The sequence below is a fragment of the Euwallacea similis genome, chromosome 17 (genome assembly GCF_039881205.1).
Source record: "Euwallacea similis isolate ESF13 chromosome 17, ESF131.1, whole genome shotgun sequence".
NCBI classification, from domain to species: domain Eukaryota; kingdom Metazoa; phylum Arthropoda; class Insecta; order Coleoptera; family Curculionidae; genus Euwallacea; species Euwallacea similis.
Window position 1 is genome coordinate 3084715 of NC_089625.1, and position 27227 is coordinate 3111941.

Sequence of the window (27227 nt, forward strand, 5' to 3'; positions counted from 1 at the left end):
TGTAAATTCGTTTCTCGGAGAATAATGAGCACCGTCCTGTATAATATGGCAATAATTATTATCCAGGGATATTGTCATCAGTAATAAACTGGAAGCTGAATTTGAATGGCAAAGATAGGAACGTCGACGATAATGGAGAGAGCTTTGATGAAATTGAGTTTCTATTTCTGGCGTTCCGCCTCCTAATTAGTCTTTATGCTTTGAATAAGGCATTTGAATTTGTTATTGTCTCTAAGAAATGAATTTTGAGAACTGAGGGAACAAATAATAACTAATTTGAGAGAGAGCCCAGTTTGGAGTAATGGAGGTTTACGCTCTGTGACGTTGAAAACACTCAAATGCGACCTTCTGCAATCATAAAAGTGGCTTTGTGATAGTACAATGTCAGCGTAATTTTATATACGTAATTTATTGACATTAATACTGTACTCACTTAACATTAAGACACATGAAAAGTAAATTGAGTGATGTTACTTCCTACTAATAACTAGTTACAACGTTGCGTTGCAAACTACGTGTCTGTAATTACGTAACATAATAATACTTGTTTGTGACATTGCAAAATAGCATGTTGTGGAAACGTCAGAAAAACGTCATATTTATTCGTGAAAGGTTTGTGTTTTCCTAATTTTCAATGAGTAGATATGACGTTCCAGGAACGTAACAAACTGATGCATCATCTATCTCACCTGAGAATGAAAATGAGTTAAGTTTTACTAAGTAATTAACTTTACATTGACGCATTTTCTCTCATGTTATTTTCGCTAATCTGCATTTAAATATGTTCGCATATTACCTAAACTCACTTCAACACCATATTTATGTAACAACAGTATTTAAAGCTCGTTTCCAACTGCGGCAAAATGGTCAAAAGCTGTACTTAAAACTCATATAGCCCGACCGACTGGCTGTTATGCAAAACTTCCATTATTCAGCTACAGATATCTGACAGATGGACCGCCGAAAAGGGCCTTTTTATTTCCTATTTAAGTGGCGGAACGGGGTCAGCAGGAATCCCGAATATTTCATATCCCGAAAACGAATAACCGAGTACCTCACTGTCTATTGAAAAATAATGGTCCGATTCGGATTTTTTTCAGCCCCAAAGGGAGCGTATTATTTCTAGTTTCATTTCCATAAAAGGCTATAAGGCTTTTTGCCTGGAACGCATATGAAAGGGTCTGCTATTGGGAACTCACTTTATTTATTGTCGAATATTAGACTTTTATGAGAGTTGGGAATCTTTAAATTTGCTCTCAAATACGATGAAAATTAATTTCTCAGTCCTTGCAATGTTAAAATGACGTTAGCCGTGATTTAGTCAAATATTGGAAGCCATTGCTCGGCATAAAATTTAGAAGCCTACAATGTAACAGAGAGGGGAAAAAATGATTAGTAACGTCGTAGAAACGTCACAGTAACGTCATAGTAACGTCATAGTAACGTCACAGTAACGTCATAGTAACGTCACAGTAACGTTTTACGTATAGTTAATATTTTTTGACTTCCTGAAGATGTAAACCATAAACATTCAGAGAAGTCACAATACATACTAAATTTGCAGTTATGTCACGTTTAGAATTTACCTCAGGCACCTTAATCATGAGTAGGAAAGTCTGACCTGCTGAACATGTGAGACTTCAGTCCCAATATGGGAAAGAAAGTCAGAACATCGCCTTAAGGCCATAGATTATTTTGATTAAAAGTGTCAACGTTGCAGAAAGAAACCTACAAACTTGAAGCGGGTAACAGGATGTATTGTTAGGTACTATTAGAATATTAATACCGAACACTGGCAGATTAAGGTTAGGAGTTTTCAAACCGCACAAAACGAATTTAATTCGGGTTTCAGTTTGAAGAAAATATATTTCTGCTGATTACAAGCGTTCTCTCTCCATTCCCTAAATAATCCACCCCAAATTTGACATCCCTGAAAATTTAATGACTCGACCCTCAGAGGCTGTTTGTGCCTTAGATCTTAATTAAAAATTAAGAACCCGAAATGTGCCGAGATTTTGTAAATTTGTCCCTAAACGTGTCTCAATTTGAGGAACGTACCCGGGACGGACCCGGATAGTTAATATTAAAGCCGGGCGAAATTGGGGATTAAGAAATTATTAATATCAGGGCGAGACGCTTTTGGTGAAGATTATTATGTAGAGAAAGGGGAAGTTTTCTCGCCCTTAAAAATAACAAATAATGTCGTTCTGTTGGGAATATAATTTAACTGCTTGTTCGTCGAGACAAATGATAATTTATCCATGCCACGAAAGGAGGAAGGTATTTCTTCCGACAGGTAAATAGCAAGTAAGCAATAAAAATTTCATCATCGAAATCCCGTCCTTGCAAAGAAAAGTGCATGGCTCGGGTAATTCCCCAAATCTCCTACGCTATCAAACTTTAATTCGGTTGTAAGCCGGATCCATCACCCCTCGAGCTCCGGCCAAGAGATTACTTAATATTCCCGGCCTGCGAATGGCGGATTCTGATTTGATTTGGCGGCAATGGCCGTCCCTGTGATGCGAATATAAACGACACGAACTACACTCGTGGACGCTGAATTGGCGCCAAATTTGCCAAACAAGCACTCCAAGTCCCAGCAGATTTCCCTCGTAGTCGTAGCTATCTTTTTACGTATGCTAATGGAGGAAGACCTCGTTCGCTTTGGCTCTTTTGCCTAGAAAACGCTTTTCTACGTGGCTAGAAACCACTTCATATGTCGTTCGCATAACAATTGCCCGTCAAGGGTGCAATAGAAACGAGGCATTTGGCCCGCTTCGTTAAAACTGCCTACATGTGGCTTAAGAATAAAGAAAGCTAGGATTAAGCCTTATGCCCCCCCTCCGTAAAAACCTGGAACAAAAAACCGGAAAAACCTCATACATAGGAAGTCTGTTTCTGGGGCTCGACAATGGGGATCGTAGTGGCCATAAAAGATACGAGGTTGGTCAAATTGGGGCAAAGTTGCGTAATTGAGAGTTTACGAATGCACATCGTATCTTTTATGGTTACCGGGATCCCTATGGTTGAGTTCCAGAAACGGACGCCCTGTATATCTAAAGTTGCAAGGGCAATTAAAATTTATGCCCGAGTGGCCCACCTTCTCGACCATGTTGACGAAATATGGTCCTGGCCCGCAGGGCATTCTACCATGAAAAATATTGCCCAAATTTAAAGTCGATAAATTTCAAAGTTTTATCTAACAAAAAAATACAAGAGCATTAAATTAGACCCTTTATCCAGCAGAACAGTCTTCCTGAAGGGATTTAGGATTAGGAACATCGTGTACTAGGTTATACCCTTAATTTGATAAATCTGGATGTAAATATTTACATCCAGATTTGTCACGCCAGTAACCATGAAGCTTATAATGGATTTTGCAACCTGGAAGTTCCTCAAACTCCAGGCTTCGTGCAAACAGGCAGAGGCTAAGTCCAGCGTTCATTTCACAGGTGCGTATGACGTTAAACACGGTCGAACGCCATAACTCAAGAAATAAAAGTAATATGGCATTTTCTCACATTTTTAGGTGAAGCAGATTTAGTAAAGTTTTGCATGCCTAATAGCTTCCTTAAGAACGTGTTAATATTCCGGTTAAGAAATTATCCTCTGAAGACCTTCGAGAAACTCCTAATTTGGGCAAGAAAGGCCCCGCTTGCTTATACTCCAGCAAACTCACATTGTTACGCCCAAACTTAATTATTTCCTGAATCTACAATCACCACTTCGACAAAGTCAATCAAACATTAACAACTTAATTTCCAATTACCGGTTTAGTATCTTTATGGAACTCCAAACTTCAGTCAAGACCTGTCGATATCCTAGAACTTTCCAGTCTCTAATCAACCCTTTCAGTTTAGGGCTAATGCCATCACTCCCAGGACAGAGTCCCACTGCTTGAATCATTTATGTGTTGAGAGAAGCCCGAAAACAAATTTTCAACATTGATGGATTTCTAATTCAATTTTCACTGCGACTCTCAAAAGTAATGAAAAACACACTAAAACCGGGCTATCAAATTCCAACAAAGGCTGAATCGAATTTATGGTTTTGCTTGGTTTGGCACGACCATTTTCGATCACGAAAACAAACCATTCTCAATCCCTCCAGGCCACTTCTAGACTTCAATTTTATACGTTGTCTCGATAATACGAGTTGATAAAACTCTGGTCCATAAAGAGCAGGATTGATACACCCATAAAAATTGGAAATCACGTTAAAATTCATGTTTGGCTTGGATTGCAGAATTACGAAAAAGCAAGAAAACCTCAAGGAGAGGATCAAATTAAATAAACATTTTGAGTTGTAATGTGATTCCAAGCTTAAAGGGGCATTTCGCCTTTGCGCTTGTATGAAGGAGCCCTAAGGCGTTAGGGGGGAATAAAACAGTTCAAAGAAAGTTCAAGTCAGTTTGCTTTTAAGCGGGATTTCTCAGGCAGTAATGAATAGGATTGCTTTATTATGTATAGCGATGAGGGACAAGAGTTTTAATTTTACGACTTCATCCATCGCATTTGGTAATTTATATTCATAAATTTAAGCATATCGAGTTGCAACAGCAGCAGCAGCAGCCGCAGCAGATAATTTATAGCAATTTTTGCGAAAGGTGCATAAAATATGGCCCATGATCTATTTTAATTGATATTGCTTGAGAAAAATGGGCCACAATTTATTCCCATCTGACCCTGACGTGCCTGGCAATTTAAGCTTACACACGTGTCGGTTTTCGATGATTAATTTCCGCAATTTTTTCGTTGTTCAAATCATCAAAATTTAATCAGAGAAGTGGATAAATAATTGATTTAGTAAATAACAAATTCCACAACTAATGGTTTTTCAAATAAGCGGATGTGGGATAGGAGTTTTATAATTCCAAAATCTAGACTCTGAAGATATATTTACCTGCAATTACGATTCGCTTGCGCGTTCAGGGATTTTCTAAACGCAACTACTCCCCAGGGTGTAAACAGTGCTCAGGGCTACGTTTATATGAATCAGGAAGGGCGGATTTGAGACTATTCGTTATCAAAACCGGCGAATTGGTGCCTCGGGTGGCATTCGGGCTCGAATTCAATCAGCCACCCTTATCGACATTTCCGCTTTATATTTTTGGCACACTCGTTTTTATTTTCGTTTCTTGGGAAATGGCTTTTGCGGTAATATACTTAACAACAATTGACTTGTACCGATGAATTAGAAGATTGTTCTCTCCTGTCGTTTATTAGTTCAAGAGACAATTCTACATTAGAAGCTCGACTCTGTGTTGACAAAAATATGCTGAATCGTGTGAAACATTTTTAAGTCGAGGTCCTGAGTAGACAATTTCTATCATTGCTCCAAACTGCTTAGAGCAAGTTAGTTCAAAACGCTTTAAATAATACTGAAGATAGGACCCTTATTGTCAAATCCAGTAAGTTCAATAAAATATAAATTGGCCCAAAGAACCTATCAGATAAACGAGGTAAAAATGCTTAAAATCGGATTATAAGGTCGGTTAAGGCTGACTAAAAATAATGAAAATTAGATTTTGAGGTTAATTCTGGTTAGTCTAAAATGTTGAAAATTAGATCTATGGGTCAGTTTAAGTGCGCTAAAAACTCTTAAAATTCGGTTTGAAAATCGGTACAGGTTGCTTAACAATGCTGTGGCTAAATTTTTAATGGTAATCGGCGTACTGGAAAATTATGCACTTTATAATCACAACACCATCGGGCGTGGAACTACTCTGTGACGTTAATGTGAGGCTTCTGGAAGTAATTTTATTTAAACGTTATTATAGGTTTGACGGTAAAAGGCGCGCGATCAACAGGCGACGTTAATGTGATATTAATGTGACGTATCTGATATAGTCAATTTGATCTATGTTTAATTTGATTATTTTCTATGTTTAACGATAAGTCACAAGACTAATTTGTGTAGGTACGTTACTGGTTGTGGTTATAGGTTTCATTGTTATACCTACGTAAATTATAAGTGACATCAGTGACTTTACTGGATGTGAATTTAGCAGAGCTGCGACTATATTTAGATTACAATTAATATATTAAGAGATGTTTACTTCATTCGTCCTATATAACAATTAACTAGACTACAACGTCAATACAACGTTTCAGTATTTCTTGAATTTGAATGCCACATCTTGAAATTACAAAACATCCTAATGGCAGCTTCAATTTTGAAAGTTTACGCATAACATTTTTACAACGCCTTGTCTTACCGTGAGTTAATGTAAGTTTTCTTAATATTAATATGTGGCGGATGCGAATATAATTGGATGGTTATTCACGTGTTTAAAAGTCACGTGCGAATGAATCCGTGACGTTAATATGACGTTTCAGACTTATTTGTCCTATTACATTCGAATGGAATTATTATTTTCAAACTTTAAATCTTCTGCTCACACTTCAATCCCTCCTTTAGTCATCCATTTATCCCTTTTATTAAAACCTAAAACGCAATTACTCAAATTTGATTCAAGCCCTCCAGCTTCAGCATCGGTCTTCGGCTGCAATTTGTCCAGTTTGTATGCACCCAACCGGTCGAAACAAACTCCCTCATTGCAAAGGGTGACACTGCGCCCTTATCTGCAGCAATTACTCTAAATAATAGGGTTGTTTGCGTTGAAGGTGCAATAATTATTACTACGGTCGGATGTGGCGCAGTTTCATTTGTTACGGTATTTTAACCGTAGAGTTATGATTCAGGACTGGAAATATCCCACCATTCGTATTCGGATGTAGTTAGCAGTTTGCGGAGTGGATCGTTAAGATGACGGTGCGTGTTTAATACAAATGCGTCTTAAAGGGCCCGTATAAGCAGAAAAGGAGATAGGATCCCTTTGAATCCCTTGCCAACAACTTATACGCGCTTCACGCTTTAAGCGCTGCTGATTCCGGAGTTTAAGCCACTTCAATGAACGGGTAATTACTCAACGGGTCTTAGGAGCGCGGTGTAATGCCTTGAAATGGCTATATCGTTCTTAACTGTTGTCTATTAAATACTTAACTTTGAGATGCCCTAGGAACCGCAAAACTGAAAAATTGACAAACTTAATCCCGCCATTTCTCAGATCTGAAACAAGCATAAAAACTCGGACCATTAAACGAGAGATCGTTGGGAGTAACTGAAGGAAGCTAGGGAAAATTTCAAAGTCATTATCACGAGTAGGAATAGCGGTATCGTTTCGGTAGTTTAGCCATTTTTGGAATAAAATTTGCCCTGATTGGTAGACTGATTTCAGAGAGAAGTCTTCAAACATGCAGATATAACAGAGCCTCAAAGTAAACTCAGATGTAGGTTAGGAATTTTCAAAATAAAGCCTGATTGCCTTTCTTCCCTTACTCGCCGTCTTTGGGCAATAACAATTAAGAGCGGAAATGTCTTCGTTAGGGGCTTGTTCAAACTTTCCCGCGACAGGCGAATAATAACAATTTTAAGCAAATATGTCGCTTAACAAGAAAGAGTTTTTAGAATTCCGCACACCTCGAGTGCTGTAAATCAACTGCCGTAATTCTCCAACTTTACGACACCGAATCAACGAAACTTTGCATATGAACATCGAATATGAATGATGTTTCAAGTCGCAAATGAGTACGGCTGTGGAAAAGAGAGGGAAAGTTTGCCTGAATTTTTCAATTATTGTTAAATTGGTTAGACGTTGATTTGTTATGCAGACCGATGGAGGGCAAGAGTTTTTTAATTTCCATAAAAATATAAGTTTATGATAAAAAATACCGTTAGCGGCAAAGACGAATGAAATTGAAATATCTGGAAAAATAGAACCTTGATAAATCATGGATGGAACGCAACCTAGATATTGAAACGTTATATTAATATTATAGGGTACATAGATATTAGACTTTCACATCGATTTCCAATACATAAATTACCATAATAATGTGCTAGCAGTCCTACGAAATATAGGTAAACAATAATATTGATGTTAAATACAGACATTGTACAACTGCGGGAAAAATTTTCTCATCTGGAGGTATAAGAATTAAATTTTAGCATGAAGAAAATTTGAAACTTACATTAATCTCACCGATTAGTTACAGGTGAGCGGACACAGTGACCATAAACTGCACAATGTTCTAACACGAAAATTATCGTGAAAACTACGGTCGCAACTATGTTTCATAATCATAAAGGAAAATTACATTAGCGTCACATAATGGTTTTATGCGTCTTACTTTGCTGAATATTAAACTTGCATTGTTAGAATCCACAATCCGCACAATAAACAAATATTCTTGTTTTTGTTAGACAGAAGAAGATGTGCAATTAGTAGGCAAAGACCAAGTTAATGATAGGGAAGAGTCTTAAATAGTTTTATTGTGAGAGAATTTAACGCGATAGAAAAAAAATTTGAAAATAATCAACTATGTCTGCTTGACTTATGTCCGTCTTAGCCTTGAAACTGAGTACCGCAATTGGTCTAGACGCGCTTTAGAAACGCGCTCACTAATGCGGACACTTGCAAATTGCCATTGTTTAAGCAATTTTAGAAAGCAAATTTCCAGGAGAGTTCGAATTCGACAAAGAACAAGAATTTGAAAGCTTCTGATTCCTGATTGACTTGGAGGTCTTCTCTTTAGTAGATTGAAGTATATTGAGCACTTTAGTATTGAGAACGGATATTTTCAGTTAAGGTCGGACGGAAAAGCTTCAGTTTTGTTCAGCTTCTCATCTATTGCTTAAAATCTACCAATAAACTCTACCAATAAATATTGAGAAGGATCTGGTTTTGTTCTTTTCTGGCTTTCCCTGTTGACGATGATGGTTGTACAAATGCAGCAGAGGGTAAGCATTAAAGTTATGTGTCATTTCCGCGCCTTGTGTCTCCAGTTCTAATAAGACCATAAGACAATTTCCCCCTTCTCACAATTCAGGTATACACACATAGATATTAATCAGGATATCTCACGTCCCCATTGAGTTCAAGGTTGCAACACAAAGCCCATGCAAGCAATTACAAATGATAAATATTCCTCGATGACAGCTCATCTGAGACGATCCCACCGACCACTATTTGTCATTTGTTATCTGCTAAAGACATATTAATCTTGGTGAAACAATGGGGCCTCTTCAGACAAGGCAATCGGTTCGATTCCCGCGAACCATTATTCCCTTGGCTTTTTGTTCGCGAAACACATAACGTCTTATCTGCTCTCGGTGGCGAAAAAAGCCATATTTTAAGCCGGTAATATTGTCGGATGGTAATCAGGTAATTATGTGCAAACTCCGAAAATCCTCGGGCCTAATCCCGGTTGATAACCGAGGTATAATTTACGTTTCCGGAGACACATCCCCTATTATAAATTCCTTTCGTGTTGGAGCTGCAGCCGTCAAAGTTGACGCTGATTCATTTGTCTTTATGATATGGCAGAGGAAAAACCCGCTTCGGTCTTTTAAAACGAACGGCTCCCATCAGGATATCAGCTGGATGGTAATAGAGGCAAAATTTAAATTTCGGTTCGCGAAAATATATGGATTTGTCTTTAGGAAAGATATATATGTATATTATCTAATGGAAAATGAAAGCTAATTTCTCTGCTAAAATCAACCTGAGACACGAGCATCATCCCCAAAGTAAAAAGGGTCGTTTTCCCGAACAAATTAGCTCGAACCTTCACTGGCAGACCCTAAAAAAATAATAATGAAGGCATTATATCCGAGTTTCAGGTTTTTTCTGGATTAAGGATTCAATTTAATTCGGCCCTAAAGGCATGCCCTAGAGACGAGCCCTAGAGGCCCAAAGTTCAAATAATGTAACGCTGCTTCCAGGAGATGTAATTTATTTTCGTGCGCCAAAAACCAAATAATTCTTGACACTTAATCGAATATACTAATTAATTTTCGTATCCAAATTTCAATATTCCCGGCCCTAAAGTCATTTTTGGTGATGTCCTTCGGGGAATCAGGAAATGAAGTCTGTCATTCTATCGGGGTACTTTTGGGTAATTGAATTTGGAATTCCTGGCAAGCTGATTTAATTTGCCCCCTAAATCTGAATGACGCCAATTTTAGATTGATATATGTAAATTTTCGGCGAAATAATTATAAATCTCCTAACCTAAATCAGTTTGTAAAATGAAGTGAAACACTGCAAACGACAGAATATCTTTAAGACACTCAATTCCCACTCGAAACGACCACAACAATCCCCAAGTTGGAGTCTGGATCTGACACCCATATTTCGAGAGGTGTATCACTCAATAATCCAGACCCAAGAGCACTCTGCAACAGAATTTAATTTGCAGGCAAATTATGAAGGGAGCTCAACTTTCCATTGGGAGAAATTTAAAATGAAATTCCATTTCCAGCAAAGATGGCCGTCAGCAAATAATAAATGCACTTTCAAGTTTGGATCTGACTTATCGTGGACGCGCAATAACGATGTGAACTTTCCTTGGAAGTTTCTGCCATTATTGATGTTTCTGGCAACTCTATGAGGAGCGATTTATCGTCTGTTTTCGAGTTTTATTCTTATTATGGCTATCGAAAACACTAACGAAAACGAGAATCGTTATTTCGCAAATTCTCTCTATATTCTCTCATCATAGAACATTAAACCTCTTTTGAAATGCAAATCGCTCTTAACGTGGACTTTATCTTTATCAGCACAAATTTAGGTTGCCAGAGAGCCCAAAGACTAAACGGGCCAAACAGTTTTATATTGAGCCAGCAAATTTTGTGAGATTTTGCAGCTTATTCAAATATGTATAGGAATTCTTCCCAATTCGGATACAAACATGCTTGGATGACAGAAAACTCGAACATTTCGAATTTATATTTTTTATTTAACTTGCAAGACGGGAGAATATTTGCATTTAAATTGAAAATCTACACATCGGTTTGGTAGTTTGAGGGATGGGAAATGAGAAGTTTTGCTGAATTTCTCTTTCCGGAATTGTCGCTTTGGTAATAAATTTGCACAATTTTGTGTAAATTAAGCAATGCAAGAACACCATAAAGCTCCATTAGGTAGGTATTAAGAACAGTGAAGTCGAAATCAGGCTAATTGGCAGGTATCCGGAACGCTAAGCATGTCTCTAGAGCGCAACTGAACCAATCGCTTCCGATCCATTTCTCGCTTCCAAGGCCAAGGCGGACGTAAGTCAACTAAGCTGGTTATTTAACCAGTTACAGGCAGATTTATCGGAAGAACTTGAACAGATTTAATGAAGACTGTATTCATGTGTTATATAGGGCGAGAGGCCTTTAATCTAAAAAATTACTTGTTCTCGCATATTCTAGGTTGATAGAATTATTAAATAACAATTATTTAATGCCGCATTATTTATAATCTCTTAACATAGAAGTCCCTTAGTTTCAAAAAGTGTCATCATTTTTAATAAGTTAGGTTTCCAATGCCAATTTAGAACATTTAGAGCAGTAAAATTTGAATAAAAACTGTTGAAAAATACCCGAAACATATTCATCGAAGTCCACTAAAATCTTATAACGTAAAGCCATAAAAACCTTATAAACCTTCACCTGAGTCCGTTTACCTCTGGTTTAAAACAAGCATAAAAACTTCGGCCATTAGCCTGCGGATCGAAGGGTGTAACTAGGGCTAACTGAGATAAATTGTGAACTCATTATCATGACATTAAATTGGGATATCGCTCTGTTATCCTCGGATATTTTGACACTGAAAAAGGGGGGCTTGAAGGCATTTTCAGGCTGATGTGGGAGACGAATATCAAAATTTACATGTGAGACTTCGTATGATATTTTAATTGTGTGAAAATGAAACTGAAGAAATCATTTTAGAGTCGACACAAATTATTTAACTCCGCGAAATATTGTGAAATATTCCTGAGAGTTATCACGTTTTGAGTTTTAGAGGCTCACGTATTTGGAATGTATGAAGCAATTGCTTTAAAAATACCTGAAATGAATAATCTCACTGAGCTCTATATGCAGCGTAAACGGGATTGTAATATCTCTTTTAATAACAGATACTTCTTCAGCGGCACTAAAATGACAATTTAATGGAGCTGTGTTGAAGATGTGCAAAGAAACGTTGATTCAACTATATCAACCTGCTCAGCTCTACCAAATCGCGCATCACTACGTTTAGTGCTATACGCTTGGCGTGCCAGTGGTACTATCCATAGAGGGCACATCAACAACATGCATTTGTTCAGTACAGACTTACATAAATGCGGTTGTTGAGTTGAAACTAGGAACTCATAATCCGCAGATGAGTATTCAGGGTGCTATTTAAGTACTTGGCCAAACTTCAAGGAGTAATTCTTTGAAAGATTTTAAGAGAAAAACTTTATGTAAACATAAGTTCGGTAATATTTTGTTTTCAAGATACAAGATGTCAAATTTTTCTTAAAAAATTTTTTTTTTTGCAAAAATCTCAATAATCGTTTAGTCGATTCTGTTGAAATTTGTCAGTGTTATTTATGGTTATTAGTGTTAATTATGCGCCACCGACTTTTTTATAACTTTTATATCTTTTTCGCATTAAGCGCAGTCATGGCCAGCCAGGTCACCGGATTTATATCCGTTAGATTTTTTCTTTTGGGGGCGTATAAAGTCCTTCGTTTATAGAACTTCGGTCAACACTGAAAAAGAATTAATCCAACGGATACGGGATTTATTTAATCAGATAAGATATACGTCAGGAATATTTTAACGTGTTAGGCAATCGATGTTAAGGTGAGCTAATGCTTGTATTGAAGCTGAAGAACATATTCAGCAATTATTGTAAATTACTTAAAGTTATTTATCGTTATATGTTTTTTTACTAAAAAAAATGTATACCATTTGTTTAAGTATAATTCCAATAAAACGTTTTTTTATTTGTTTTTTCTTAAATTTCTGGCGATACCTCTGTCCATGCTACTAGTAAAAGGAGACACACAATTTCTAGCTTAAAAGATTCCTTTGCATTATATTAAAAACTGTCACCGTGTTTCAATATCACATTAGTTTGCGTCTTCTTGTTATTTAGGAGTTTTTTTAATATGTAACGATTAAAAAAAACAAGTTTGACACCCTGTATCTTAAAAACGAAGCGCTATCGGACCCATGTTTATATAAACTTTTCGGCTTAGAATTACTCAAAGAATCATCTCTTGAAGTTTGGCCATGTACTTGAATAACATCCTGTATATCCGGATCAACATTTGGTATGGATCTAAATCGTTTTCCCAAGCGTAGATTCAGTAAAAAATGGCTTGTTTTCAGATCGATACCCTTTCGATTCGACATCTGACTCCTTAGGGCCTAGACACACACAATACGCAATTACGGAATAATAGGTGAATATCGTCCAGAAGGAGCGGCAAAATAATGCAAAACCGATAAAATTCTTTAACTAATAATCCATCCGTTCCCATTTCACTTTTTTTCCAGGGAGCTAATCATTTCGCTACTTTCAATCGTAATTCCTAGATAACCTCACCAATGAATGGTAATTTACTTTACCGAACGCTAAAATATCAATAAGCAACAAAGTATACGGATACCTCGAATGTACAAATTCGAATATATCGTTACAAAATAATGGGTATCGAAAGGTAAAGCATCGATGCTCCAGAAAATCGTACCTCGCAACTTCACGTATCAGTTCTTCATCGGCGTAGAAGACACCGGTTGTCCCTCCGGATTAGTTTTAGATTCTTCACAATTTTGGTTTAGATTCCCGTTTTTTAGGTTTAAGATGCCCATATGGATTGCAATGGGTCAGTCCGTATCTTATCCCGCTCTGCCCACGCGAAAGGCCCTTTTGCCCCGAAATATTTCAAAGGATGGCGCGAATTCGACTTCAGGGCGTTATAAGTTTGGAGCCCGAACAGAGACCGACGAAAGGGAGTTATAACTTCTCTGAAATCCCTGTGAAATTCTGAAAAGAATTAGGAACGCGAACGACCGCCAAATTCTCGAAAATATATTTTTGCACGTGTTGGTGTGAGGCACGATTTTATTTGCAGGCGTAAAACGGCTCTTTTATGCTTTAAAAAAACCGTAAAATTTATTTTTCATTATTTTACGATGGCAAAATTTTAAGTTATCGACACCAGGAAATAAATATCACTTGCAGGAAAAATTATTCAATAGTTACGAATGTGTAGAGGGCTAAAGGAGGAGGACTACTCCCGCAGTCGAAATTTGAGGTACGAGGCGAGGCAGTGGACCTTCATTCGGCCAACGCCGTGATCCTTCCTTCGGCCCTTGGTAGATGCAATGTTTGACTAGTTATTTCATTATAGGCGGGTAAAAAACTAATAGGCATTATTTTTACTTTACAGCCCGTTGCCAAGAGCGATTGGTGTTATTGTAACTTTACGGTCCGTTGCCGTGAGCGACGGGCCGTAAAAATAGACGACGCCCGCTAGTCGTAAACTCATTGTTTCCGCCGTGGAAACTAAAATTTAAACAAACAGTTTCCATCAATTTATGCGTAAAAATAATGGAATTTCATGGCAGTTTCCTCGTGATGCAAAAAATATTGTTTGCAGCTTTAAAGCAAAATCCTTTTACCCCCATCCGAATGCTAGTTTCCCCGGCACAGATCGAGTAATAATTTTCGGCTGCGGGCGTAACAGTTGAGCTTTACGCCCTTGGTGAGAAATAACTATTTTGAGCTTTCTCAATTTCGAGAATTTTTGAGACGTAGTCGCAAGACTTTAATCTGATTTTTAAGCAGACTTACGAAACGATGCATGAACGAATTTATCCGGGATTACTTTTATATTTATATAGACGGGGGCTTGGAGTCTTTTAACTCCAAAGCTCGGTGTGAATTCCTTTCCCTCGAGCTTGCCTGCCGCTCCCCCATTCGGCGTCTATAATATTTCTACAATGATAATTAAAGGCACAAACATCTTCTTTAGAGCTATCTACGAACTTTCCCGAGATAGCGGAGTAATAATAATAATTCTAGCGTTCACACAAATGTGTCTTTCGAAATTCCCACACCTCCACTACACTGGATATAGAATAATCCCTTTGTTATGTGAAACAAGCACAACTGAATTAACTTTTTCATGTTTAGAGAAAGATATTAAACTCTCGGGAGAGTCAAGTTGAAAAATCCGGTGCTAAATGATTCGAGAGGAACGTTTTCTGGAAAAAAGCGCGGACGCCTTTGCCGTGTAAGCGAATACGGAATAATAGAAATTTAACAAGATTTCAAGAACTGAAAGTGGCAGACTTGCAGAGCCCAAAGATAAATGACAGCATTACCGCTGCCAGTCCGGATGGCTTAATCGATATGAAGCTGGATTACGACCGGCGAAAGGCCCTTGGAGACTCCAAGAGGGACTTTTCCTCTACATACATATCGACAACAAGGGAATTTAGCAAACAAAAGTGTCTCTGCTGGCAATTAATTTGCAGTGAAGACAAAAGCCGCCGTTAATTATCGCAATTATTGTAGTTGTTCGTGCTTAATTAACTGAAAGATGACTTTCAGCTTTTGTTATATCTACCTCGATTTTATCATATTTTCATCAAGACATTACCTAATTAAAATAACCCAGAGAAACTGCGTCTTCGGTGCAACCGAGCGGCGTACAACAACTAAATTGGGTTCCAACTTTAAACACTTCTTAAGTTGAACTTAGCAGCGAAACGAAACAAGTTTCGCTGCTGCTGCCGCGTGTAATTTAATGCAGCACTTATGGAAATTTAATGAACAGTAATTGAGCGAAGTGAGTTAATACTTGTTAAGTAGTTTTGTGCGTTCCTTGAGGCTAATTCCGGAACATTCGCAAGCTGAGACTTTCCTACTCAAGATCGAAAATACTCACCCGTAACTATGACTTTTACAGTCGTGGCGTTTCTTATGGCTTCGAGTCGCTTGGTGCTCTCTTTGGATGGAGCAACGCACCTGTATTCTCCGCCTTCTTGATAGAGGACGTTGTCCAGTCTGAGCTCCTGGGAGGCTCCTATGGGGTCCAGGCGACCAGTTCCGGATTCGACCCGAGCCCAACATCCACTGATGCCTGTTAAAAAAGAATTTTAAATTTATTCCATGCATCTGAGGCGAAATATTCACTTTTTCTTCAGTTTGGGAATAATGCCTCACACATGAGTGGAGAATTTTGGAGTCTGCACATTATTCTCAATTACAACCAACTGAGAATTATATTCACCCTTTACTGAGAACTCAGACGGAAACCCTTATTAACGTGTCGGTAACAAATCCTTCACCGTGTTGAGAACATGGGAAAAATACGAGAAAAACGAAAAAAGTAACAGAACTAAAGTGAATTGAATGTCGGCCACGAAGAGGTGTTCGTTCAATAAATTCGAAGCTAATCTGGCCAGCCGGTTCCAAAGATCATTTGCTGGACCCGACTCAACGTTGGACAAGTGCTCCACATCCATAGCATTGTCCACAGGAAAGCCCCCAGGAGAATGTCCGGCACGGACCGGAAGCACCGAAGCTATTTGGAGGAAGATATGCTGCGGAAGTGACGATATGGCTTAGTTATCCAGGACATTTTCTGGCCTAGTTATATTAGCTAAAGGCTCTTTTAATTTTAGTGTAAATTAATTCCTGGACGTTTAATTAGACGGAAGATGTTGGCAAATTTGAACAATCAAGATTGAACCCGAAAGAATTTTGAAGGTCTTAATAAGAGTAAATTCTTGGTGAAATTGAGTTTAACTGGAGTGTGTCTATGGAAGTAGGATTTCATTGATATTTTTAATCATGCTTGAAGAGACTATTCCTTATGATTATTTATTGGGATGGGATATGATCCTAAAATCGGGCTCAAGTTTCACTTTTATTGGTCAAATGTAGAATTAGAGTAAATGACCAAATCAGAGGTTTTGATGTCCGTTGGGGTTCTTTTCGATATATAATTTTTTATTCCGTTTCTCAGCGGTTGAACGGTCAGTTTTCAGAGGGTTTCGCACATTTTACATATTCATAATCCATAAACTTTAGTTCGGTTATTTTCCTAAAATTTTTTTCCAAGTTTTGAAGATGGTGTTAACCGTATCACCGAACTGTTAACAAGGAATTTCGTCCGAGCCCGTAATAGAAAATCAATATTATTCTCAGTTAGTTTTAACGGAGAATAGATCACAATTTCACCCCTCCAACGACCCCTACTTGGGTATGAGTTGTTATTCTTAAACAAAATAAAAAAGAAAATAAGAACTCTTAGGTAAAATTAAATTTTAGAAACCTTTTCGAAATCCCCAAACACCCTTCGATAGAACAAAAATTTCAATATAAATTCAATGTATATGTAGGATAATCCAAACTACTTTTTGGATGGTTGTAGAATATCTCAAATAGCCCTAAGCAACGCATACATCCTCGAAGATTGAAAACTAAAAATTTGTCACTGCCGAAAAAAAATCTCAATAGAAAATTAAAAACACCTGTGAAAACTTGTTATTTTAATCCGATGATCATAATCTGAAAAACGGCCAAAAGTCCTCACTTTAGGTTAGGTTCTGGAACTTTAAAACTTCAGCTTGAGCTATCCGTATTTTAGAAGCGCTCTCGAAGGAATCTCCCCATCCTTCCATATTTGATCCGATCTAAAAACGCTCTTCAAAAGCTTCAAAACCCCAGGAACTTTACTGGAAATGTTTTTGTTGAAAGACACACCAGATCTTTTTCTTTTTCCTAATAGTGTTTCGTGTTTATTAATAAACTTTCAATTAAAAAGTTTAGTACACGAAAATATAGACAGAAGAGGTAAATTATAGCCAACGAAGTTCTTGGTAGTGCGAACTAATTGCCTTTAATAGAACTTTTTCCATCGCCAACTTCCCTAATTGGTGGCAATTAGCAAAGCAGGCGCATCGCAATTATGGATAATTAATTTCCGGTACGTTCTTTATTTGATTTTTCTTATTTTAAAAGTGTTTGAATAATGGACGTGTACTGAGGTGACTTCTTATTGTACCAGTCCATTGCTCTTAATTGATGGAGCAGGAGCTTAATGATGGAATCGAGAGGAGGGAGGAGAAACCCACTTGAAATTCGCAGTTGAGAATTTTTATTCTTTCCTTTGCTGAATGTTCTGGTTGCTCTGAATGAGAAAAATAAGGCGTTGTGGAATATGTAATTTGCTTGGAGAATATTAAGGAATTTTTGGAATGTAAAAATCTAGCCGGTTAACCTAGAGCAATAAAGGAATGTTTTATTTAATATTTCTAATACGAGCTTCTGCGTGTACGTCCCTTGTTCAAATTTCATTACAATATAAAGCAATTATTCAGCATTTTTTCATGCTGGACCCATCCTTGATTCACTCGACGGTAATTTAATAAAACTTTCGAAATTATAAACGAAATCCGCATAACCACCCCAGACAAACATGCAGAAAGACGCCACAACTAAACGAAAAACTTCGCCACGAACGGAATGCGAAGGCTTAAACTTGTCGGTTTTTCGCATTCGTTATACGAAGATAACTTGAAAATATCGGGGTTTTGTTGTCGACCGGATTTCAATACGAAATAAATTTATCCCGCAGGCCGCGGAAGCCACGAAACTAAACTTCGGTTGCACTGTGGAATTCACAACGCAAATCAAGCATTTTTAGCGAGTCAACAGGAGATTTCTCAAGCTTACCAGCGGGGCAAGCTAGCTGAACGGCTCCACCCAAAGAAACCTCCACCTGTCTGCCTGTAGAACTCAGCTCTCCAACATCGAAATCTGGTTCTTGAGTCACCTCCATGTCATCTAAACCAATTGAAAAGTTTGCAAAATCATGAGAAAAACTTAATTTTAAGACACTTACGAACGTTAAGAAAGTACCCAATGCTGCTGAACCTGCCCAGCATATGTCTGGCTATGCACTTGTACCATCCACTATGCTCTCTCTTGATTTCAGTGAAATTTAGATACCCATTAGGGCTCTGCATTACAGGGGGGTCGCCATCGTCCTTTTGCCATATGGGCTTTGCTTTGGGGTTGGAATCCACATCGCATTTTAGAGATACAGGGATACCTTCGCGAATTGGGAAACCGAAGCCTGGCTCTCTTGATATGGCAAATGAGGGAGTGTCTGAAAATAGTTAAATATTGTTTTATATCCCTTAGAGACCATAATACTAATCAATATAATTTTCTTTCAACTTCGGATGATCTTTTCCACTAATTGAGGCATCCCAAAGTCTTAGATAGAGAAATTGAGAAAAAAGTTTTCTAATTTCTCTAATTATGAGAATATTCCTGTCAGTTTAAAGGTGAATGTACAAACAAACTGAGGCGAATCTTCGGCTCCCTTACATTGTTTTAATTTTTTAAATAAATTAAAGCCCTTATAAAGATACACATGTAAATCAATTAAACAGGCTCGAGATAAAAAGAATCGATAATGTCAGAGTGATGAAAGCGGAGAGTTTTCACCCCCCCCCCCCCTCCCTAAAGTTTCGGTAAAACATTTGTGGTAGTTTTTCAGTGAGTTTTTGCAGCTATTTAACGTCGATCTCAGGCTCCACTCTCCTCACGGACTCACATAAATGTGAATCAATTAATATAATATATATTAATAATAATAATATTAAAAAAATAATAAATAAAGCCGTAAAAGATCCATATGTATGTTAATCGAACAGACTTGAGGTAGAACGCAATGGAGAATATCGACGCGATGAAGGCAGGGAGTTTTCATATTTCCCTGAAGTTGAAAAAAATATTTGCGGCAACTTTGCAAGGAATTTCTGCAGTTATTTAGGTTGATTTGATTTTGAGGCTTAAGTCTACCCACGTACACACAAAAACATGCACATGTGAATCAATTAAATCCGAATGTAAATTTTCCCCCTCTGACAAATGTTTCCGCTAATATTTACCATGCGCTTAAATTGAGATAAACATTATATATTACACCGATAGGTACTCTAGAGGTCATGCATTATTTGTCGGTGTATTAGCTATTAATATTGCCGTCATGCTTTTAATCCCATAATCCCATATTGAGGTAATCGATATTAAATGGGCTTGCATGATGACGGACAATTTAATCAGATTTTGGCCAGATTTCCTAACCCTCTATGACAGGCTTGTCTGCAAATTAACTGCCAAAATTATTCGTTCAAAAACCGGACCTTCAGTCCTTAAACCGGCTATGAGATGCCTGCTCGCTTGAAATGCTGCTGTAGTGTCTACGATTCCAGACCTTTCTGCAAGAAATTCCTGCAAAAGATTGCACCTAATTCCTGTTGCGCTAGATGGATCGGGATCGTGCTTAGTGTCACTTTTATCGGTTACATGCTGTTGCCGTATTTGCAGCCTTGCTCACCCTTCCTTAACATCCCTGTGATATACTAGAATGCACTCCTGTGTATGCAAGAAGCTCCACACCCTGCCCAGCGGAAGAATCCTTCAGCAGAAGAATCCAAAACCCAAAATTTTCGAGGAAAAAGCCCATAGATTTATCGAGATTCATGACCGGGCAATGCAGAAGTGTATCAAAGATGAGCCTTGCTTTTATAATAGCCCCTATCAGCGATCAATTATTAAAAATATTTGCGTTAAATCCTGTTTAAAAGACGAAAGGTCTTTCTCTACTGCTACTTCAATATGCAATACAAAATCCTGCTGCAATGCTGCTTGCCAGGCTGTGTACGAGACAATTACTCTTAAAAGCGCACCCTGCAGCGCAATTAATCTCCCTCCCTGTCCGATTATTGAACCACCAAGTCCGATTCATGAAACTAATCTAACTAATCTGACTTATCCGATTTATCACAGTTCTCCAGAGACTCCTGAAGAAAATTATGCTGACAAAGGGAGATCTTATGGGAAAGATGTGGATATTACTCTGCAGCCCAATATGTTCTCTTCAAAGAAGAATGCTAAGAAGTGCTGTTGTAACCCATTAATGGTGCTTTGCCAGCGCAATGGGCAGAAGTACAAGAAAACTAAGAAGAAGTCGGAAGATGAGTCTAAAAAGTGCCTGCTTGAAATTAGGAAAAGGGGTATTGAAGTTCCAAAACCTATAATGATTGGCAACAGGTCTCTAGCGAATGCGAGGAAGTCTCCTCGTAAAAGCAAGCTGAATTTTGTAGAAAAAGTGAAGGACATTATTAGAGATAAAAACAAGAAAGAGCATATAAAATGCGAAGCTATAAAGCACAAAGCTCTTTACAAAAGTCCTTTTCAAGGAGAAACCCAAATTGCTTATTTTATTTCATGCATCAAGGGGGCAAATACAGACGATGTATGGACTACAGTGAATGCTATTTGCCATTGGTCTATTACTGAACATAAAAAACGCGAAGAAGGTGCCAAAAAGGAACACAGTAAAGGTAACCATGAAGCAAAAAGACGAGAATTTGGATATAAACATTATCATAAGGAAAACGGATATCGCGGGTCTGAAAATCACCATGAACACAACGGTTATCGCGGACAGGATCATGAATACGAGCATCAACATCATCTAATTGGACGACAACACGGTGACCATAAACATCGCTATTAAGGACTTATATATCATCACAAACATTCGAAACATCTTGATTGCTATCATCATGGCCATGAAGAGCACTCAAGAATCGACAGCATGGAATATGATCATCATGAGCATGGACACCATAGCGCAAAAAGTCACCGCAGAAGTTGCAGTGTTGATGAACATGTCTACAGGTCAAGAAGTCGTAGTGAAACTCGTAGTGCATGTGAACATCATCACTCCTCTGAACTTCATCACGAAGGACGCCATGATGATGAAGAACATGATCGTGGCCATTTCAAGAGTGGTACTGGAAGTAACTTCATGGATTATAAAGAGCATCATGACTCTCAACGAAAATCATGGATCAAGGTATAAAAGAAAACATTCCCGAAGTAGCAGGAGAAGCGGAAAAACTGTTCGTGGCGGTTCTACGAAAAAAGACCTTCGATTGGCAGGACAGTATACTCGTCATAATGATAATTCTTTTAAGAGTAGCATTAGAAGTAAAAGGCATATAAGTAATAAGAAATTGAGTGTGATCTACAATGGGAAGAAGACAGAATTTGAGACAGTGGTAATTGATCCTAAAACTGTTGGATAGGTGTTCGAAGAGTCCTTAAACCTATAGAAGATCGATCTTTGATTAGGAAGAGGAGTGAAAAAAGGTTTTTCAATTGGATTGGAAATTTGTCTGTGTAAGAGGAATAATCATGTCCGGTGTCTTATAGTCTGACCTGAGGATTTTAGTAATGTTTTGTGTAATTTTTATAAGAAATATAGTCTACGTTATTTATACATGAATTTTATTTTAAATTGAAGGGTCAGGTGTTCGATTGATCAGCAGAGAAGCAATTGAGTTTGAATTAAAAGGGGAAAGTCACGACATATATAGGGATAAATTCACTTAGTTAAAATTTGAGAAATTTAAGTACCAACAACTTAAGAAAGTCTAAAATTAGTCTGATAAAAATAGGAGCACCAAGAAAAGCTCTTATTCGCCAGGAGTAGAGGAGTATACTCATTTATCGTTCAGTCTCATATGAATACAACAAGCGTCTTTGTTTCTCTTATTGGAGATTTGACCATTTAAGCAAGTAATAACATTTTAAATCACTGCTTCTACAACTAAATCAGCTAGTCGAAAACTCCTACCCAACATCGATTACAATAGAAAATTCTAACAGGAATTTCATAACAAATTCCCATATTGAAATTGAGAAAATAAAACCGCAAACCTCTACCTTCATTTTTATAATATCTCGAACAGTCTTGCTAAAGTCTCTACGACTTTGTTTTTGACCCTCTCGGCCATTGCAGACAAAAGCTTTTTAAGTTCTTCAATTCTTTTAGTATCTCCGTCGTGGCTGCTCCTCTTCCTTGCAATTTTCTCAATAAATGTCTGCATGTTTTTATCAGCTTCTTTGAACGTACTCTCTAGGTTATCGTCCTTTTTCAATTCTGTCAGCAAAGGGTGACTTTCCTCGGCTATGCCGCTGAGAAACATTCTTTTGACTCCCCGGAGTGGTTCTTTGTCTACCTCCTCCCCGTTTATTAAACCGTTGTTGGGAGAAAGGTCTTGCAATCTAGAGATTTTTTTGGGGTTAGAAGCTCGCCTGGAACTGAATTTGCGCATGTGGAACCTACTTTGATGACTGCCACTGATTGCTTTGCTTTAGCATATGATTCTGGTTACGATTAACAGATGGCGAATTCATACATCTGCGCCGGCGCGCGCTTAGTGCACTCACTTTATCGACTGTCCTTGTCTTATTGTCATGTTAGACAAACTCAGATGGCTTTCGCATGGCGTGTCACCGCACTGGTTCGGGCGAATTTCCAATCGGTCCAGGTAACCACAACCACATGTAAAAGGTAAATTCAAATTGAAATTCAAATGATAGTCTGCACAAGCACTTTCAAAACTCCCTTCCGGCATCACTCAAATCAAATGGAAGTTGCTTAAGAACTGCGAACTTTCCGCAACACAATATGTAAAATGTCAACTTCTATATGCGAAATCCTGCCAGGCACGTTTAAACTTTAAATACAATGGCACAGAATTTCATCTTCATTAGCAGCCAGGAAGTCATAAAAATATATCCGGCTTTAGTGCAGAAAGGGCACTAAAAGACCGCCTCGCCATGATATATTTCCGTATTAAGACGCAAAGAATGTGACCCTTCTTAAATGCCCCAGTCATGTATCTATTTTTATGGAGCCGTTAAAACTCTTATCTATAAAAATATATATGAAAGTGCTTACATTGTACGTTCAGCAGAACCGACACGTTGAAGGGCTGCTCCAGGGCTATGTGCCTCACAAAGCAGGTTAGGGTGGCATTGTGGTGCGCCCTTAGAACTTTGCTCATGTGGGCGTCGATTCTAGCTCCAACCTAAATAGGATTAACCCTCCATCATTGTATGGAAAAGTGGCTTTATTAGAATTTTAGATTAAATACCAACTGGCATAGAAGAAATCAATTCCTATAATGGAACACTCATGTTAGAGGTGTATTACATGGAAATCCTGGTAAGCTTTCCTGCTTGGGTAACATTCTTATTCCATCATAGGGATGATTATCCCCTTAGACAGATAATATTATTTAAATTATATATTTCGAGACATTTTTAGCAGCGCTGGCACGTCATTAGTTTGAATTGTATAGAACTAAAATGCTTCTGATTGAAGAGGGTTTCTACACTGCCTAATGTCTTCTTGTTTCGGTCCTTAAAGTTGTGATGAATTTCGCAGCTCATAAATTTCGGTGGGTGCAGATTTATAAATAAACCATTTCATAATTCCTCATAAGTAAAAATCTAATGGAGAAAGGTCTGGTGGACGTGCCGGCCAACGTATGTCTCAATTGTTTCGAATGACTGTACTGGGAAATATTTCAAAGAATTAATCAGCTTAGAGCTATGTGGTGGAGTATCATCTTGTCGGAAACAAAAAAAAATTCAAGTGGTTGAGGCAAATGTTATCGATTCAAGCCGTAAGGTCTTTAAAAATTGCAAATACTCATGTGCGGCCAAATTGTCTTCATAAATGTATAGGACAATGATCGTATCGCCAAATAAACCAACCTATACGTTTGGCACGAAACGTGCTTGTGGTTGGCGGCCTTGATGTTCGTTAGGATTTTCAGTGGACTAGACATGTTCATTGTAACGATTGAACATGCCTGAGGTGGTAAACTTGCGCTGATCCGTAAATATCACGTAGCAAAGAAAATAGGGATTTGGCTCTAACACAGTCATCACATTTCTATAAAACGGTTCTTGGTCTAAAACCTAAATTAATGAGAAATGTTACTTTTTTCTGTTATAGAAGAAGAAAGTTGCAATAATGAAGTGTGAATCATTAATTTGGATATAAACTGATTTAATAACCTTTTAATACGATATTTTTAGAGGAGAATCAGTGGCGTAGGACAAGTTTATTCAGCATTTTAAATTGAAATAGTTTCATGAAAAAGGAAGTTATTGTACTAAAGTTTCAATAGAAAGCCGTGGCGTGTGATAAGCCCAAAGTAGTTACTCAAACGCACATTCTTTCTTTTGAAGTCCGGTAAGCCTGAACTAACCTTCTGATCTATGACCGTCTCGGTTAAATTGAGCACTTCCAAAGGCAGCTCAGGGACATCCAAAAGGGCCATAGAACCCAGAGACAACTCCCAGGATAGAGAAGGCTTGGGGTTGCCATCGTCCACCACACAGGACACTGTGAGGTCCCCATTCTCCTTCACAGGGATGAAAGGATTGCCTGGATCGAGGATTCTGTTGTCGATCATTAGATAGGCTTTTTTGGGAGGATCTGAAACAAGAGAGACATACTACTGGTTTATCATATGAAGCGATCAAGCTTTGTTTGCAGATGAGAGTTTTCAAATGTTGGTCAGGTGAGAATTTATGAACTTCAGCATTAATACAAGTCCTCACGAGAGCAATAATCCTCAGCTCTCAAAATGGCTTTAAACCCCATTAAATCCCCACAAAAATGGTTTTCCACTCGTCCTAATTAAAACCGAGAGGTGACAAGTACAAAACAATCTCATTCCGCGTTGTTTGCTGAAGCAGCTGCAAAAAGGGCGGTAAAAGCTCTCTCTGGCAAGCCCCGACGAGAATATCCTGATATTGTAGTGGAAAGCACTCGGGTTACTTTTGTCTCTATGTGCGAGCTTTGCTCAGCTCTAGCCTGAAATCTAAGCTACAATGGGGCTGCTTTCTGGATTGCATGTCAAATATGGAGCAGTATTATGGTGCCTGTGTTTGTTTTAGAGATAGTTTAATGTGGAGTGGAGGTAAAGTGAGAGCTTCGACGAGTTCTGGGCCAACTTGTTTGATAAAGTCATGCGTTTAAAGCTCAAAGCTCGCCAGGAATTTTATCATAGACACACACGAAAGTCGATTTTAAGCAAATGAATTCAGATCTACCTTTCAAGTAAACATAAACCAACCCTCACGATCTTGAAGTAGCGAAGTTAATTCGCAATTAAAGCCTCCAAACCTCCACAAAGTAAACTCTTCAGTACGATATTAAATTTTTAATCTGTAGTTATGAAAGCAGCCAATAATTTCGGTCCAAATAATGCTGGAAATCGTAAATTTTGAACTTCTGGCTGTTAAAAAGCAATTTAGTTGCAGGAGGGCCTAAGCGGATTTCCGTGCATTATTGGAATCTTCGGATGTAATGAAACGTTAGCTTAAAGGGTGTGTTTAGTTTAAAATTTCAACTTGCCTGCAGCAAAGCTGAAGTTCGTCTGAAACAACACGACAGTCGATAAAACTCCGAGATTATTATAAGCCCCTCAAACTAATTAAAGTTTCGTCGTTAATTGAGGGGAGCAAGCTCGGGAGAGGAGGTTTTTGCTCCCGTTTTTGTAATGTGCCATATTATATAAACTTGAAAAGCCTGCTTATAAAGTTATAGGAAAACCCGAAATACATAATGGGGGAACGGAAATGTTGCATATCTATCTGTGAAATTTGAACCTTGAAATTCGGCAAATATTCAAGTCAGTTTGGATTTCAGCGAAATTTTCGACGAAAATCAGGTTAATTCGGATTGCTGCAAAATCGTAAAAAGCGACAGATCAATTAAGGTTTATAGGAAATTTTCGATGGAATTTTTCATGAAAAAATTCAGATTCATAGCCCCAATAGGGAAAAACATTAAAATTCAAATTTATTATTTCGTGTCTATCGATTTTTAAAACCTGTGAGCAGTATGTTTGCCAAACACAATGTTACAAAGCCTCAATATTTATCAAGTTTTTGGATGATTCGAAGCGATATAATTCCTTAAATTATTAAGCTGAGTGGTAGCGGGGCGCTAATGATGTCTTCAGCGGAATAAAGACATCAACAATGCAATAGCGAAAGCTCATAACAGCTCACCAGTACGATGAGCTTTGAGTGAGCGAAAGTGAGTATTTTCAGATATTTTGTCTTTCTTGGACTTCAGTTTCACGTACGAAGAAAATGACACCATACCGTACTCATTTTGATTCAAAAATACACGACAAATTGTCCCTTTGGAAATTTTCCGGAGTTTCGAAATTTTCGAGGTGCCGTTTTCTGCTTTAATGGGATCGTTCGGGATTTAAACTTTGAAAACGGGCAAAAAGGAAAATTTGAAATTGCCCGGGAAGTTCAAACATTCGGGAAATGGAGGTGATGATATGTTTTGCACTCAAACCGGTTGTAAAGGTAGTTTAATGGAAAAATTTCAATGTTCGCGAGTAGAGTGTAGACATGTGAAATTCAGATAACTTCCCTGAACCTTTCATGTGAAGGCGACCCCTCAAGAGTAACTTCAAACAAG

The 27227-nt window shown here is 37.9% G+C and overlaps 2 protein-coding genes across 3 annotated transcripts in view; both read right to left on the minus strand.

Annotated features, from left to right (window-relative positions):
* Positions 1-27227, minus strand: part of LOC136414229 (catalase-like) — a 260265-nt gene that overhangs the window by 120058 nt on the left and 112980 nt on the right. The window lies entirely within an intron of this gene.
* Positions 1-27227, minus strand: part of tei (teiresias) — a 137370-nt gene that overhangs the window by 8200 nt on the left and 101943 nt on the right. The window contains exons 5-9 of the mRNA XM_066398119.1: positions 24988-25217; positions 23667-23796; positions 18741-19007; positions 18572-18682; positions 15777-15971 (exon numbers count right to left, since the gene is read on the minus strand). Coding sequence (XP_066254216.1) covers positions 15777-15971; positions 18572-18682; positions 18741-19007; positions 23667-23796; positions 24988-25217 — 933 coding nt within the window. The remainder of the gene's footprint in view (positions 1-15776; positions 15972-18571; positions 18683-18740; positions 19008-23666; positions 23797-24987; positions 25218-27227) is intronic.